This window comes from Ostrinia furnacalis, unplaced genomic scaffold (assembly GCF_004193835.3).
Source record: "Ostrinia furnacalis isolate ACB-3 unplaced genomic scaffold, ASM419383v2 OfSCF7604, whole genome shotgun sequence".
In the NCBI taxonomy this organism is placed as follows: Eukaryota; Metazoa; Arthropoda; class Insecta; order Lepidoptera; family Crambidae; genus Ostrinia; species Ostrinia furnacalis.
In genome coordinates this window covers 168,622-183,212 of record NW_021137843.1, presented here as the reverse complement: position 1 = coordinate 183,212, position 14,591 = coordinate 168,622, and the positions used below count along the sequence as shown (strand labels likewise).

General features: G+C 36.9%; 5 protein-coding genes across 7 annotated transcripts; 1 reads left to right on the top strand and 4 right to left on the bottom strand.

Moving 5' to 3' along the window:
• Positions 1-212: 212 nt before the first annotated feature.
• On the bottom strand, positions 213-5,650 carry rtet (major facilitator superfamily domain-containing protein rtet). Of its 2 annotated transcripts, none has more exons than XM_028322256.1 (8): positions 5,480-5,628; positions 4,950-5,381; positions 4,203-4,361; positions 3,654-3,836; positions 3,275-3,521; positions 2,805-2,996; positions 1,582-1,719; positions 213-449 (listed from the first exon to the last, which is right to left on the bottom strand). In XM_028322256.1, the coding sequence occupies exons 1-8, from the start codon at positions 5,480-5,482 to the stop codon at positions 358-360; spliced, it is 1,446 nt and encodes a 481-aa protein (XP_028178057.1). In that variant the 5' UTR covers positions 5,483-5,628; the 3' UTR covers positions 213-357. The 2 variants fall into 2 exon arrangements, with proteins under 2 accessions (XP_028178057.1, XP_028178056.1); XM_028322255.1 differs by having other exon boundaries at positions 232-449; positions 3,275-3,536; positions 5,480-5,650.
• A 400-nt stretch (positions 5,651-6,050) lies between these two features.
• U2af50 (U2 small nuclear riboprotein auxiliary factor 50) lies at positions 6,051-9,729 on the top strand. Of its 2 annotated transcripts, none has more exons than XM_028322257.1 (8): positions 6,051-6,177; positions 6,259-6,837; positions 6,923-7,005; positions 8,174-8,296; positions 8,379-8,475; positions 8,589-8,742; positions 9,110-9,194; positions 9,460-9,729. In XM_028322257.1, exons 1-8 carry the CDS (start codon positions 6,162-6,164, stop codon positions 9,589-9,591), a joined length of 1,269 nt encoding a protein of 422 aa, XP_028178058.1. In that variant the 5' UTR covers positions 6,051-6,161; the 3' UTR covers positions 9,592-9,729. The 2 variants fall into 2 exon arrangements, with proteins under 2 accessions (XP_028178058.1, XP_028178059.1); XM_028322258.1 differs by having other exon boundaries at positions 8,379-8,466; positions 9,460-9,700.
• A 3-nt stretch (positions 9,730-9,732) lies between these two features.
• Positions 9,733-11,915, bottom strand: LOC114365640 (uncharacterized). The gene is made up of 3 exons (XM_028322260.1): positions 11,672-11,915; positions 10,863-10,946; positions 9,733-10,199 (listed from the first exon to the last, which is right to left on the bottom strand). The coding sequence occupies exons 1-3, from the start codon at positions 11,715-11,717 to the stop codon at positions 10,039-10,041; spliced, it is 291 nt and encodes a 96-aa protein (XP_028178061.1). The 5' UTR covers positions 11,718-11,915; the 3' UTR covers positions 9,733-10,038.
• Positions 11,916-12,012: 97 nt separating this feature from the next.
• Positions 12,013-14,407, bottom strand: mRpS23 (mitochondrial ribosomal protein S23). The gene is made up of 3 exons (XM_028322197.1): positions 14,236-14,407; positions 12,543-12,707; positions 12,013-12,360 (listed from the first exon to the last, which is right to left on the bottom strand). Exons 1-3 carry the CDS (start codon positions 14,277-14,279, stop codon positions 12,093-12,095), a joined length of 477 nt encoding a protein of 158 aa, XP_028177998.1. The 5' UTR covers positions 14,280-14,407; the 3' UTR covers positions 12,013-12,092.
• On the bottom strand, positions 13,016-14,223 carry LOC114365587 (synaptonemal complex protein 3). The gene is made up of 3 exons (XM_028322196.1): positions 13,732-14,223; positions 13,445-13,645; positions 13,016-13,367 (listed from the first exon to the last, which is right to left on the bottom strand). Exons 1-3 carry the CDS (start codon positions 14,007-14,009, stop codon positions 13,202-13,204), a joined length of 645 nt encoding a protein of 214 aa, XP_028177997.1. The 5' UTR covers positions 14,010-14,223; the 3' UTR covers positions 13,016-13,201.
• Positions 14,408-14,591: the final 184 nt, after the last annotated feature.

Sequence of the window (14,591 nt, the reverse complement as noted above, 5' to 3'; positions counted from 1 at the left end):
CCACAGAATAAGTAAGTACTCAAGGTTGCACCATTGCACGCTAAAGTTACTTTAAAGAAATACGTTTTAATGTAGCCCATTCAGGAGGTGGGTTGATGACGGAGAAAAACATTTTTCTAACAAATAATAAATCCTTTCGGAGATAAAAACGACAGGAGACGTTTCAAAAATATTTTTAATACTGTTATTCGAGATGGATAAACACTAAAAATATTATGTAAATATTATTGCTCAATAAAAATTAAAAAATACGTATAAATTAACAAAAGATAGAAAATAGTTGTAAACAACAATAAATAATGGAATACTTCTTAAATGTAATTATTGCTTGGCAAGAGGTACTGCAGTAAACTGCTATTAAGTTTTCAGTCTGAAGATCATCACAGCTGGAATGATTAAAATTATTGATCCTATTGTATAAGTGGTAGCGGCTCCCGAACACCAGTACACTGAAACAAAAAAAAAAGATTAAATGATGAACAATTTACATTTCGAGAAATTAATTTTAAACCCACAATGAAATGAAACACGTTGTTTTGGAAAAGTACACACTTCTTTCAGAATGTATCCATATAAGCTGGCTGGTGCAATGGTGGATGATTTTTTTAAAGAACACCTTGTAAATAATATTACGTATCTATCTACCCATCTGTCACTCAGTAATCCGTAAACAGTGTACCTAGTTATCTATCGTGATATAATTTTCACTATCAGATCAGCAGTCCCAGAGATAACCCTCTATAAACTAAACCTCTTTTGCTATACATAACTGTGTTTCATATTTTGAACCTTACAAACTTGCACTAAGGTCGAAAAACAATATTTGAACTTGCTGTGCATGTTATAGGTCATGCAACAAGAGTTGAGGCGATTAACACCTCAACTTTCTTTGCGCGACCTATAAAAGTGCTACAGTCCGATTTTTAATTCGACGGAATTCTGACAGCTGTGATTTTTTGACAATTCAGATGTAATAAGCCTTTTTTGCTTTGAATTATTAATAAATAATATGAAATGAAATTTCATAAAGTACAACTTATAAGAATGAACTGTTGTTTGTTTTGTGAATTCAATGTACACTAATTATTATGTACATTTTAGAGATTAAATAGAAAAAAACGTGTTTTTAGTACCGTAAAACAACATATTATCATAAACGAAAATATGTATTGATCATCAATCATCATTATCGTCATCATAATCAACTTGGATTATAAAATTGGCATCTTATTAAATTGATTATTTTATGAAGCTAAGATTTTATTAACAAAAGGATTTTCATAAAAAAGGTTTGTAACCCATGGATTTTTGGCCAGGGAGTCCAGTAATATAAAAATAATTTCCCAATTTTTTTGTAACTTCAAAAATATGATGATAAAAATTCAAATAACCATTTTGAAATGATCAGTACATTTTAAAGCCTTAGTTTTTCAAGTGAAACCTTAAATTCAAGAAAGTATTATTTTTTAATTTGTGAAAATGCTCTCCATTCTTAGTGGGAAAGTTTCAATGTTGGCCACACTTCTGAAATGTCAAAATTCCGTCGAATTAAAAATCAGAGTTTAGGATTATTATTAGTACCTGCGGCCGCAATAAGGGGTCCGGCGGCGCGGGCCAGCGCTCCAAGTGACCGCAGGCTGCCCAGCACCGCGCCGCGCGCTTCTGCCGGCGCCTGCCCCGCCGCCATTGATGTCATGCACGATACCGCGAATGCCGTGGCTAAAAAAACAATAAATCATCTATATCTGGCCATTTTGGTCTTTACTGCAGGAGAACGACCCTCTCTAAATTTCCAGAGGCAAATGAAGGAATGAGGGCTATAGTTTTAGCGCTAAGTAAGGTCACTGTCATCTGCCAGCGGCACCAACTGGTGAGCGCTGAAGCGGTAGAAAGACTATCGCATTTGCACTCACCAGGGAGCAGGGTCGTGTCAATCGCCAGTGGTGCCAACTATCAAGCATAAAAACTACCTACTAGCCTACACTTACCACGCGCTGGCCAGACGGGCTGGGAAGGCACGTGGCCCGTTACTAATCAAATCTAGATACCATCTCCATATAACAATGTTTTATCTTTATATCTCAGAAAAAAATCCAATTTCACACATAAAATAACTCCATGCAAAATTGCACGTCGAAACGCTAATCTTATCGAAATTGGATGCGACTATAAATGAGTCATTATTGTTTAATAAATATTCATCAAAATTGAACATGTCACCGTTTATCTTTTTCGATAATGAGGAAACTAAATAGGTACATAAGGAAGCCATAAGACCTTTTATCAAACAAGTATTTCATACAGGTGCGTCATATAAAATACCGAATCAATAAAAAGCAAACAAGAAAATTATGTTTCTCAAGTGACGAACGATGTATTTATGCGAACGTGACTTAGCCATTAAATACTTGTAATTGTGTCATAATAATTTAAAAAAATATTGTATTGTGATTTGTGTAATCACTCTGAAAACTATATTTAAACTTACATGATGGTTGAATTTCAATATTTTATAGTTTTAGACTTTATGCAAGCCTATTTTATGTCTTGCTCTAGGAAAGCGAAACTGCTCCCGCCCAAAGCGTGACGTTTGGTCACGTTAATCATGTCTTTACTTACATATCGCGAACAGCACGAGACCCAAACACAGCCAGGTGATAGGTGCTAATAGTGGCGGCTTAGAGAGTGCTGCGAAGGCCACACTCAGGAAAGAGGGCAGAGTCAGCGCAAAAGCGGCCCGCTTTGGGCAGGACTGTTCCACTCAAATCAGGACGTATGGTCACGTTAATCATGCCTTTACTTACATATCGCGAACAGCACAAGCCCCAGCCACAGCCAGGTGACAGGTGCTAGCAATGGCGGCTTAGGGAGCGCCGCGAACGCCACGCATAGGAAAGAGGGCGGAGTCAGCGCTAAAGCGGCCCGCGCTGCCTTCTCGGCGCCAGCGGCCCCCAACCTGCGGGCCGCTCCGCCTTGCAGCAATGCCATTATGACCCCTGGGAAATATCAATTTACTTCAGTGACATCATAGAATTATATTTAAAAAATAATAATGATAACAACTATAGAGATTTTCTTCAAAAAGTTACTAATTTGCCCACATTGCTTACCTACATTACAAAGCGAAAATAAAAAATATTGCGGAAAAGAACCGAAATCGCCACGTAAAGAAAACCCATAAAAAGATAAGAAGACTTTAACAATATCAACAAGTGGGGGATAAATCTAATCAGTTTAAGTACTTGTTAAGTATATTAGAGAAGTTAGGACTTACCTATAACTAAAAACATTTTCCCTTGTTGCATAGCAGTATACCCAAATGTATGGTGAGTTAGGAATGTTATGGTGAACTCGAGTCCCGAATAAAGAAACAAGTAAAAGAAGTAGATGAGCCCCAATTTGTTCAGAACTTTGTTTTGATGTTGCGATAGGTTTTTGACTGCCGTAAACTTTAATAGATGCCATGGGGATACATAGTCCACAGTTTTAGAAAGTGTGAATGAGAGAGGTGCTCTTTTTTGCTGGAAAAATAAAGTCTATCAAATAAGCATACAATCTAATTAATACTATAAATTAACAAGCAATTAGAAGCAAATTAATTAAAACAAAACTAATAGCTAAGTAGAAAGATAAGCGACTAATTTACTTCTTACTTTTGATAATGTCTCAGGTATGCAAAACGAGACTAGCGCGACATTGGCCAGGGACAAACCCAAGGCGTAATACGCGGGGCGCTCTCCCCACGGTCCGGAAGACCCGTCTCTTGTTTTCGAGAACCAAGCGCCGGCCAGTGGGCCCAAAATGAACCCTACAGAGAATGCCAGACCTATAAGAGCCTGAAAATAAAAACAATTTGATTTTATTATGAAAAAATATTGTTAGTAATGATGATAATTTTTCCAATAGCTTGTATAAGTAGACAAATAGATGCATTAGTCACAAGCCCATGTCAAGAGGATGATACTACAAAATGATACCTACTAAAACATCTAATCATGATAATTGATAACCCAAATATGTCAGATATCACATTGCTTAAAAAGCAAGCATACATATTATATTGATAAATAGCAGGACATAATGTGTAAACATAAATCATTGTATTAGCATGTTTTAAGTGAGTTATCACAATGTCAAATTGCCTGTTTTGTGGCTATTTTTTTGAGAGTCAAAAGTAACTATAAAAAATCAAGATTTCTCACCATTCCTCTGGCTCTGGTCTTTTCATTTGAGGCATCAGTGACTATGGCCATGCTCAGACTCACATTGGCTTTGCTTAGACCTCCGATTATACGGGCCAATACAAATAAACTGAATGTACTTGCTCTGCTCCATAGCCCATGGGACAAAGCTATGCCTGTCTGTAACATAAATTAATTAGAGAGGTTCAGAGAAAATAATTAATTTGTTCAACTACAACACAAATTATTAATAATTAGGTTACAGAGTACCTAATACAAAAGAAACTTAGATAAAAAAAATCAATCCTATGCAATTTTCATCAACTAGGCTATCTAAAGGAATATCATGAATATTTAATATTAGAATGAAAGACATTTTAACAGAAAACTTAAGAACTAAACAGGAAAATTCAGACAGGATGCATTGTAAGAAAATAAGCTGATTAAAACATTGAATGACTAACTGGTATAGTAAATTATTTATACATAAGTTAATTGCTAAGTTTTCGAGGTAAACAATTTAAATTAGTAATTACTGAGTGTTTGAGTGAAACCTGAGGAAGGATCCTTGATGTTAATTCAACCTTGGATTTCTATACCACTTGTACAAATAAAACTTACTTGAAACAGATGTGGTTGTTATTCTATAACTGTAATGAAATTTATTCTTATCTAAATAATACCTAATGTTTACCTTGTTATATCAAAACAACTGTGAATGGTAAATGCTAAACAACAATGATTTTTAAATTTGTGTGGGCAACTCACCAAACATATCAACAACATAGGCTTTCTACCATATGCATCTGACAAACTTCCCACAATAGGGCTAGTTAGAAATTGTAGAAAACTGTACAAAGATCCTAAGGCGCCTCCAAACAGAACGGAAGCAAAGCGGTCGGGAGCTCCAGTCAGCCTTTGAAAACCCTGCACCGCTCGAAGAAGCGACGAATATAAGCTATTTCCATGACCTTCTTCTTTATCATAATAATCCATCAAAGACGGCAACAGCGGCAAAATCATTGTGAACGCCAGCAAGTCCAGTAATAAGGATAAAAACACAAGTGCGATTATCCGGCTGTTCGTAGACGTGTCTTTAGCATCACTTTTTTTAGTCTCATCCTGAGTTTTCAAGTCTGTTTTATCAAGATAAACATTCTCCTTTCTGTTTTTTAATATCCCATTGGTTTCTTGATGAGCCTTAAATACAGAAGTTATTTTAAAATAAGATTTAAACGCAGCGACGACAGAAAAAATACTGTACGCTAGATTATTAATTATTTGAGTAAATACCCTACCATTTTTCGATCCTATCAGCACGCGTTTTGACCACATTAAATTTTATGATTAAAACAATCCATGCGGCACCAAAATTATGTTAAAAATAATTGAAACTATCTAGCAATATTTCGAAACTTTCACTTTTCGTCACGACTCCAAAATGACATGACACCACACAACACACAATATGACAGAATTGACATTGACAGCAGAGAGTTTTTTTTTCATAGAGGTTTTACACTGCACCATAGACAATAAACGTTGTTCGCACTAGCATAGAGTAATTTAGTCGATTGGCGAAATCTAACGAACGAACACCAAAAGTTTAGTCGAGTAGATTACTAAATCGTATTATGCGTATAATCGATTCAAATCAATCATTTTCAATTTTGTTATCCAAATCGGGTCATCGGGTGGGTCAGGGTCGAGAGTTCATCTAAAGCCGGGTCTCAAGCGTGTGTTTTTCCCTACACAATCAATAAAAACATGTCAACATCCAAAAAAAAGTCATTGTTTCACTATTTTACTACTCATTTTTCTTTCTCCTTTGCTTCGTTTGATGTAACCTTAAAAAATAAAAACTAATATTGTCATTTGTCTATGATAAATTGACGCCATTTTGTGTATGTAGTGCGTGTGATAGTATTTTTCTTGAATTTGTTCTTCAAAACTAATTCCTTACATTAAAATTATATAGAAATGGGCGAAGATAAAGGTGATACATATATGTTTATTGATAGTTAGATGAGGTAACTAAGTGATAGGCCATAGTTACAGAATTTTCTGGCTATTCCAGATCGCCGACGCAGGTCCCGTTCAAGGGAGGGAGGACGGCGGCGTTCAAGATCTCGGTCAAGAGAGCGCAGAGAAAAGAGAAGAAGCAGATCTAGGTCTCCGAATAAAAGGTCACGTCGTCGTAAGCCTTCTCTATACTGGGATGTCCCGCCGCCAGGTTTTGAACACATTACGCCATTGCAGTATAAGGCCATGCAAGCGGCTGGACAGATACCGGCGAATATTGTTGCTGATACGCCTCAAGCGGCCGTCCCTGTGGTTGGCTCAACGATAACTCGGCAAGCCAGGCGATTATACGTGGGCAACATACCATTCGGTGTGACTGAAGAAGAAACCATGGAGTTTTTCAACCAACAGATGCATCTTTCTGGATTGGCTCAAGCGGCCGGCAATCCTGTTTTGGCTTGTCAGATAAATTTGGACAAAAACTTTGCATTCCTTGAATTTAGGTCTATTGATGAAACTACACAGGCTATGGCCTTTGATGGCATTAACTTCAAAGGGCAGAGCTTGAAGATTCGAAGACCTCATGATTATCAGCCCATGCCGGGAACAGAGAATCCAGCTATCAATGTGCCAGGTAATTTTGACTTTTTTTGTGTTAAATAATTAGAGCTATAAATAGAATTCTCAGGATTTACAATATGTTTTGTATTCTTTTACAGCTGGTGTTATTAGTACTGTAGTTCCAGACTCTCCACATAAAATATTTATTGGGGGTCTGCCTAATTATCTCAATGAGGATCAAGTAAGTTCACCATTTTTATATTTGAAACTGATGTTGCCTGTGAAACATAAATATCTATGTATTACATTTAGGTATTGTAAATCATATTTATGATATTTTGTAAATTTCCAATCCATGTTTCACAGAATATTGAAATATTACCTAAATCACATAAAATATCTTCTGAAAAAGTAGATCTATCTATCTATACCCAATTTGATTACCAATTGGTTGTAAATATAGAAATACTATTTAAAATTATTGATATTAATTTACCATTTTAACTAACTATAAATAATATTATAGTTAGAAACAGTATACAGTTACTGAATGGTCCATTTGTGACTAGATAAATTACAAAAAAAATCATCTTTAAAATGAGTATTGTTGAGAAAACCTTATAAAACTGGTTTTGATTGCAAAATTATGTTTTCCAGGTCAGTACCCAGACTCCACATTGTATTAATTTAACCATGAGTAACATACATTTATTTCTAATATTGCTTCACCAAACAATTGATAAGTTCACCTTTGTATTTAATAGAACTTAATGTGTCACAGATTTTGGATGATTTCTATATGATGTGTACATAAAAGTTGCTAATTTGGAGTACAAAGGTGAAACTTAGCAAATAAACAACCTTACATTCAGTTAGGAGTAGGCAGTTCCCATTAGGTAGTTCTAGCATCCGCAACAGTTACAGGGCGAGATTCAACAGTTGACACAGCTACGGTGGCGTCAGCAGTGAGCCGCGATATATTTTGGTCCGTTTCAGGTATTTTCAGGTACCCGTAGCGGGGAGCGTGCGCGCACCACGCTCGCTATTTTATGAAACAACTCACTGATATAGTTTGCTTTCTGCCCCTCCCTAGCTTAGATTTGGCACATTCACGGCCCGCGTGTCACTGTTGTCTCTCATGCTCACCTATACGTCTTGTACTTGAATGAGACGTCGACACTCCAAGGCAAGTCTCCTCCATTCACATCTGAATCTAACATGCGGCTAGACAAAGGTCAGATAACATTCATTTATATGTTTGCTGCAAATACCTAGCAAATATCTATGGGAACAAACAAAATTAAGAGTAACAATGTATGAATCTACATAACAATATAAAGTATATGTAACTCAATATTTATTTACTTAGGGAAATTTCTCGTGTGCTCATCATGTTGTGTGTGAAACAGGTAAAGGAACTCCTGATGTCATTTGGGCAGCTCCGAGCTTTCAATCTGGTGAAAGATTCATCTACTGGTCTGAGCAAGGGGTATGCATTTGCAGAATATGTTGACATTTCGATGACTGATCAGGTAAGTCAGGAACACTGCGTAATCACCGAAGATCACATTTATTTTTCTACTATAATGTCTTCATACTTATCGTTTGCTGTAGGCAATTGCAGGGCTGAACGGAATGCAACTGGGCGACAAGAAGCTTATTGTGCAACGGGCTAGTATTGGGGCTAAGAACTCAACGCTAGGTATGTTAGGTAGATATCTTTCTTATTTTATCGTTGGAGGCTCGAATTGTTATCAATTTGGGTGCTCAAAATTGTTTGTTCACGTGAGGGTTCGTAGACTGGTCTGTGTAATGTGGTTGCAGCGATGACGGGCGCGGCGCCGGTGCAACTGCAGGTGGCGGGGCTGACGCTGGCGGGCGCGGGCCCGCCCACGGAGGTGCTGTGCCTGCTCAACATGGTCACGCCCGACGAGCTGCGCGACGAGGAGGAGTATGAGGACATCCTCGAGGACATCAAGTGAGTTTGTACTTTGTAGACATCTACGGAATGGAATAGTTAAACACCTTGTGTGGGCTTAAATTTTGCACTGGCAAAATTACGCATGTTATTATACTTATGCGATTCACGGCACTGAAATCAAAATGTAAATCTATTCTTAGACAGTGCTTGATACAAACAAAACGTTATGAAAAACTAGCATAAGTTTTCCCCCCACTGTTTGTTCTCTAATCTCTGGGCCGCACACATCGCGATAATCCGAAGATTTTCTTCGATACACTTCAGCGCTTTTTTGCATAGTCGCGAGACTTCGCTTTGCTGTCGCCCATGATTAATAGATCATCCATTAAATATTTTCTTGTAACAATGCACATTATTATTACAGGGAGGAGTGCAACAAATATGGCTGCGTGCGCAGCATAGAAATCCCTCGACCTATTGAAGGAGTTGAAGTACCTGGATGTGGAAAGGTAATAATATGTCTGGCAAGTGGCAATCATAATAAATATCTCACATCTAAATTCTCTTTCTTGGCTATTATATTAGGGGTGGATTCGACCAAACAAGAGTAAATATTAATCTCAAAATTAATCGTCAGTTATTCGACATTTGGACATATTTCCCATACTAAAACTGTCAATCTGCCAGTTATACTGTGCATATACCAGGAGTTATTATTCTCGGATAAAAGTTGGGTCGAATCGTAAATGACTGAACTATTCATCTGTTTTGCAGGTATTCGTCGAGTTCAACAGTATCGCAGATTGCCAGAAGGCGCAACAAACACTGACTGGACGTAAATTTAGCAACCGAGTCGTCGTCACTTCCTACTTCGACCCTGACAAATATCACCGCAGAGAATTTTAATTTAATTCACTCTTTGGCCACTTCCAGAGCCTTTTAATTGTCATTGTCCCAATAATAAAATCTAATGACATGCTATTTAAGTGACTACATTTTTGTCTATCTCTAATTATGATCTAACAGCTAAAAATAAAGGAAAATGAATTACATTACAAAGTAGTTTTATTGAAAATCATTAACACAGTAACACCTACAATTTTACTGTTAGTAAAACATGCACAAAATAGGTAACCATCTAACATTAATACATAGGTAGGTACCGTAGGTGTAGGTAAGTAGGTACTCAAAGTGTATTGCAAGTTCGAAAAATAAGTTCGATTATCTCGATTTTTATTGTCGTAAAACTTCGTTCATTGCAGCACGGTGGGTGTGATCATAGAGGGCCGTAGACGTAGATTTATGGCTAAATACAATAGTATAAAAATAATTATTTAATCTTAAAATATATTTTTAAACTTCTTCGTTCTGTAGTGCTGGCTGATACGTGTTCAGAGTACCGGTCTCTGAAGACAAGACAATTTTCCTCATAACCAAGTACAAGACACCGCCTATTAGTAACATCCCGATTCCAGCCATTAGACTAATCGCCCATGCAGGAACAGCATTTCCACCTGAAATTATAGTTAGGTAACTTTACCACACAATCTATTCTAGGTATACTTATAAATGCGAAACGATGTCTGTCTGTCTTGCCTAAACCACTGAACCGATTTTGATGAAATTTGACATAGAGATAGTTTGAGTCCCGGGAAAGGACATAGGATGGTTTTTATACCGGTTTTTGAAACAGGGACGCGCACTATAATGTTTTTCTGTGACAGACAAAATTCCACGCAGGCGAAGCCGCGAGCGGAAAGCTAGTATTAAAATATTGAAAAAAGACTGCAGGGAAATATAGTAGGGATGCAGGGTGGCATATTTAGGGGAAGTTAATACTTAAACCGTACTTATTCAAAGAAGTAAACGTAGCAAATTGGAGAAAAAGAGTAGATACCTACTTACTTAGGTCGTGCAAGTGGCGCGGCCAGGAAGTATCACTCATAAATTAACAATTCTACAGCTAGTCCAACTTGTCTATATCCCAAGTCCCAAATAAGCTAACTACGCAACAGTTAGGTAACCGTTAAAGTTCTTGTTCGTACCAGAAACCACATTAACATTTTCCCCTGCGAGAATCTATCCCGCAATCGTAGCTGTCGTGGCCTATAAGTAGGTCTAGTCTATCTTTTGGGTTTCTTAGTATTGAAAGGATAGCAACTATGCAAAACACTTACTGTAATAAGTGCGGGTCATCACACGCCGACCCCGAAGAATTCTCCTTCTGGCTTCAGTTTCTTGAGTGAGGGTACTGAGAACGACTGAAAGAGAAAATGTCTGTAAGTGCCATTTGTTTAGATGCAGACATGCAGTATAATTAGCAAATACGTAACAATATTATTGTGGATGCAAACATCAAATGATTGGACCAAAGATTCCGGTGTCTGCCGGAATCACGTCCCAGCACACTCAGGACGCTCGTGTCCGTCTTGTTTATTTAATTTCAGGTATTGCACAACAAACATTCATGTCACAGAGAAGGATGTATCTAAGTAGGTAGGTATGGTCCGATAGGGAATCGAACCCAAAGCTCCTTAGTTTAAATCTCTAAACAAAATCATATTATGAATTTCAGCGAGATGCTTTTAGAAGACGCAATTATCACTAAAAAACTCCATGTCCCATATTAGTACCTATTTGGGTCTTCATGCCAAGCGCCTTGACCTCTTTATAAATAATAATTTGCCTCTGAAGTCGTTTTCCCTTGAGATTAACAGTCGAGATATAGGTAGGTATCTACTTATGTAGGAATTAATGTGGATTCCCTCTTTCCGTATCTTTAAGCAATCCCGAATTTGAGTTCAACTAAAATAGTAAGACACGATGATTTGTAAAACATCGAAAAATGAGGCAACCTGCCTATACAAAGAAACAAAACCATAGACGTAGTAGCGACATGACTATGATATCTTTGTATTCCGACGTAGTACCTGTGGTAGTACTACCACTTTATAGAATGCAAGTAGGTGTCTGGACCCTTACTTACCCAGAATTGCAGCCAAATAAAACAGGATGGGTCTCCTTGACGCCATTTTGACACAATTTCACTGTCCAAAATAATTAATACGTGAATTATAGGATGCTTGATGACACACTAGCGAATGGGTAGGAGTGTTTGTAGCACAGGGTTCTTATCTACAGGTTGATAAGATAACTCATTAGTACCCACACGCAAGTATGTTGTATGTTTGCAAGACAATCTACAGTAGACAAAGTGAAACGGATATGAGTCAATTTCATAGAATTAGGTTCCAGTTACCTTTTGGAACACCACTACGCAGCTACGCTACGTTAGACATTTCCAAGGAGTGATAAAAAATAAAATGATAATTTATATGTCTAACATCTTTACTGCATCTATTATTTTTACAACTACATTATAAAAACTAAAATTTATTGAGACGAGCCTACTTTTCATTAAATATATCTTTTAATTTTACATCAGTAAGAACTTGCGCCGTAACCGAGTCAGGGTTTTGGGACGTAAGTTTAGCTTTGACAAATTCTTGTCTTTCGCTAGCAACCTCCGACGCAGCCTTCTCTACCAGTTGATCTTCTGCTACTCCTTCAGACTTCAGCTTTTCATATCGCTTTAAAAGTCTTTTGGTATGAGTTTCTTCTGAGGGACTGAGCATATTCACGGCGCCCAAACCATGACCATTTTCGTGAAATTTCCTGAAATCAATTAATTAACATATTATTTAAGTGGGAAGATACATGGCATATTATCTTCGGGATATGAATAATAGGTAGCTTTTTTATTGCACCATCTTTCGTAGTTATCATTAGAAAATTTAACTTATTGACGACTGCTGAATTTAAATTCCAAAGGAAATCAGGGGCATCTCGATACTTACGCTCGTACAACGTCTTCTTGATACAGGATTTGTCTTATAGGCTTGATTTCAGGTACCGGCCTGGCAAATTTAGGTTCAACAGCAGGTGGAAATGCACGATACACGTCGTACCACAACGGTCTGTCGTCAGGTTTCATCGCCCCATTTTTGAGCAGGCCTTCAACTCTGAAAAAATACGACAGCCAGCATTCAATAATCGACGTAGGAACTAAAGTGTTACTATTCTAGCAAAGGACTGCGAGATGTTAGGAGACCTACTCCACCACGTAGGCTCAATACAGATTGGTGAATCCCTAGAACTGTAGTTAGTGTCGCAATCGTATTCCTTACACAATCGGCGGGGGGCGCTGTTCTACTTTCCATACAAAACAAGCGATTACCATTATTACTATATTTTCGTGCTCGGGGTACTTAATCTGTATGTGATAAATAAATGCCATTACGATCGGAATGGTGTTTTTCGATACAGTACAGCGCGCGACCTGCGCGAGTTTTAGCGGAGGCCCTGGACTTAATATTAAAAGGGCTACAGAGAAAACATCACATAATTTAAGAAAATATTTTATTATTATCATTATGAACACAAATCAATGAATCTGAGAAGTAAGCAAAGAAATAATAAGCTTTAAGAAAATAAAATCAATTCTATGCAATCTCAATCAAAAGTCATTTTGCATAGCATGGAAAATTGATCTCCGAAGTGCTTCCCATCCATTGCGTTTGGTTTCAGAGATGAGTTTCTGTTGAAGTTTCTTGATATCATCTTCTAGTTCATCTGCCAATTTATCTGTTTCAGCTTTGTGGTCATGATCCATTTCTTCACATCTGTTAACATTACAAAATTAGTCAACATAAAAATATTCAATACAATTTACATTTACAGTAACTATAGAAATATTTACTCTTTTTTAAAAGACTTGTGTATTTCATTTAATGCTTTCAGTTTCTGCTTGTGAGCATTAGTAGCTTGTTGCATACACTTAATAAGTGCTCCTGATAGATGTTCTAATTTTTGTTCATTATCTTTCATAACACCATAATCAGCTTCTAACTGTGACAAAACTTCTGAGAGGGATTTAAGCAAATTATCACTGCTGTGCTTTCTGAAATACACAAAAATTAAAGAATTATATTATTTGCTCAGAATGCAAGTTATGAAAGTATGCAGATTTACTTTAAAAAATGTTACCTGGCGTCCAATTGATGACTCATTACATCCAGTAATTTTTGTCGGGATTCTTTACATGTTTCCACACTAACATCAGCCTTCTTTTTCTTAACACTAGCTTGATACTGCCCAATCAACTTAGAAATGTCTTCTTCTTCGTTAGTCTCAGCAGTTCTTTGCCGTTTCTGTGTTTTTTTCACTTTTGGGGAATCTTTTAGAAATTGAGATTCATTTATAAATTCACTGATATCGTCAGCAACAAACTTGGAAGCTTTAGCAGATTTTTTGAAATTGGACATTATTATTAGGCTTGTAATTTTTCTCTATTTATAATGAAAATTAATTGGGTAAAAATATATTTCTTGATAGTTTCCCGCCAAAAAACTATTTCTAACTAACTACAAGACTACAGCTACACGCAATACCCCGCGCTTTACCAAGTGTTCTAATTTTAAATTTGAATTTCGAATATGATTTTTTTTTGTTTAGAAAATGAAGAGTAGTTTCAGAACTTTTAAGACTCACCTTGTAAGTATCGTTCCAATTCGCTCCAGTCTACTGCTAGCCATATTTATTTAATTTATTACAATTGTTAAACTTAATTTTTCGTGTAAAAATATTAAAATAGGATGTTTTTAGGTTATTTTGAACCTATTTTTAATTTAATTCCTGTTTTGACAAATGAATGACAGGATTGACAGGTGATGCTATCCTGTCTATGAACACCATAGACACACAACTGTTTGTTTGTGGTCCGAAAACATGAAATAGGTCCGAAACATAAAGATTTTTAGCTTTAGGCGGCGAAGGGAGAATGCCTGCCTCATCAACATCATGACCTATCCCAGCTCGTAGGGAGCTCCCAGGGATCAGGGAAGCAA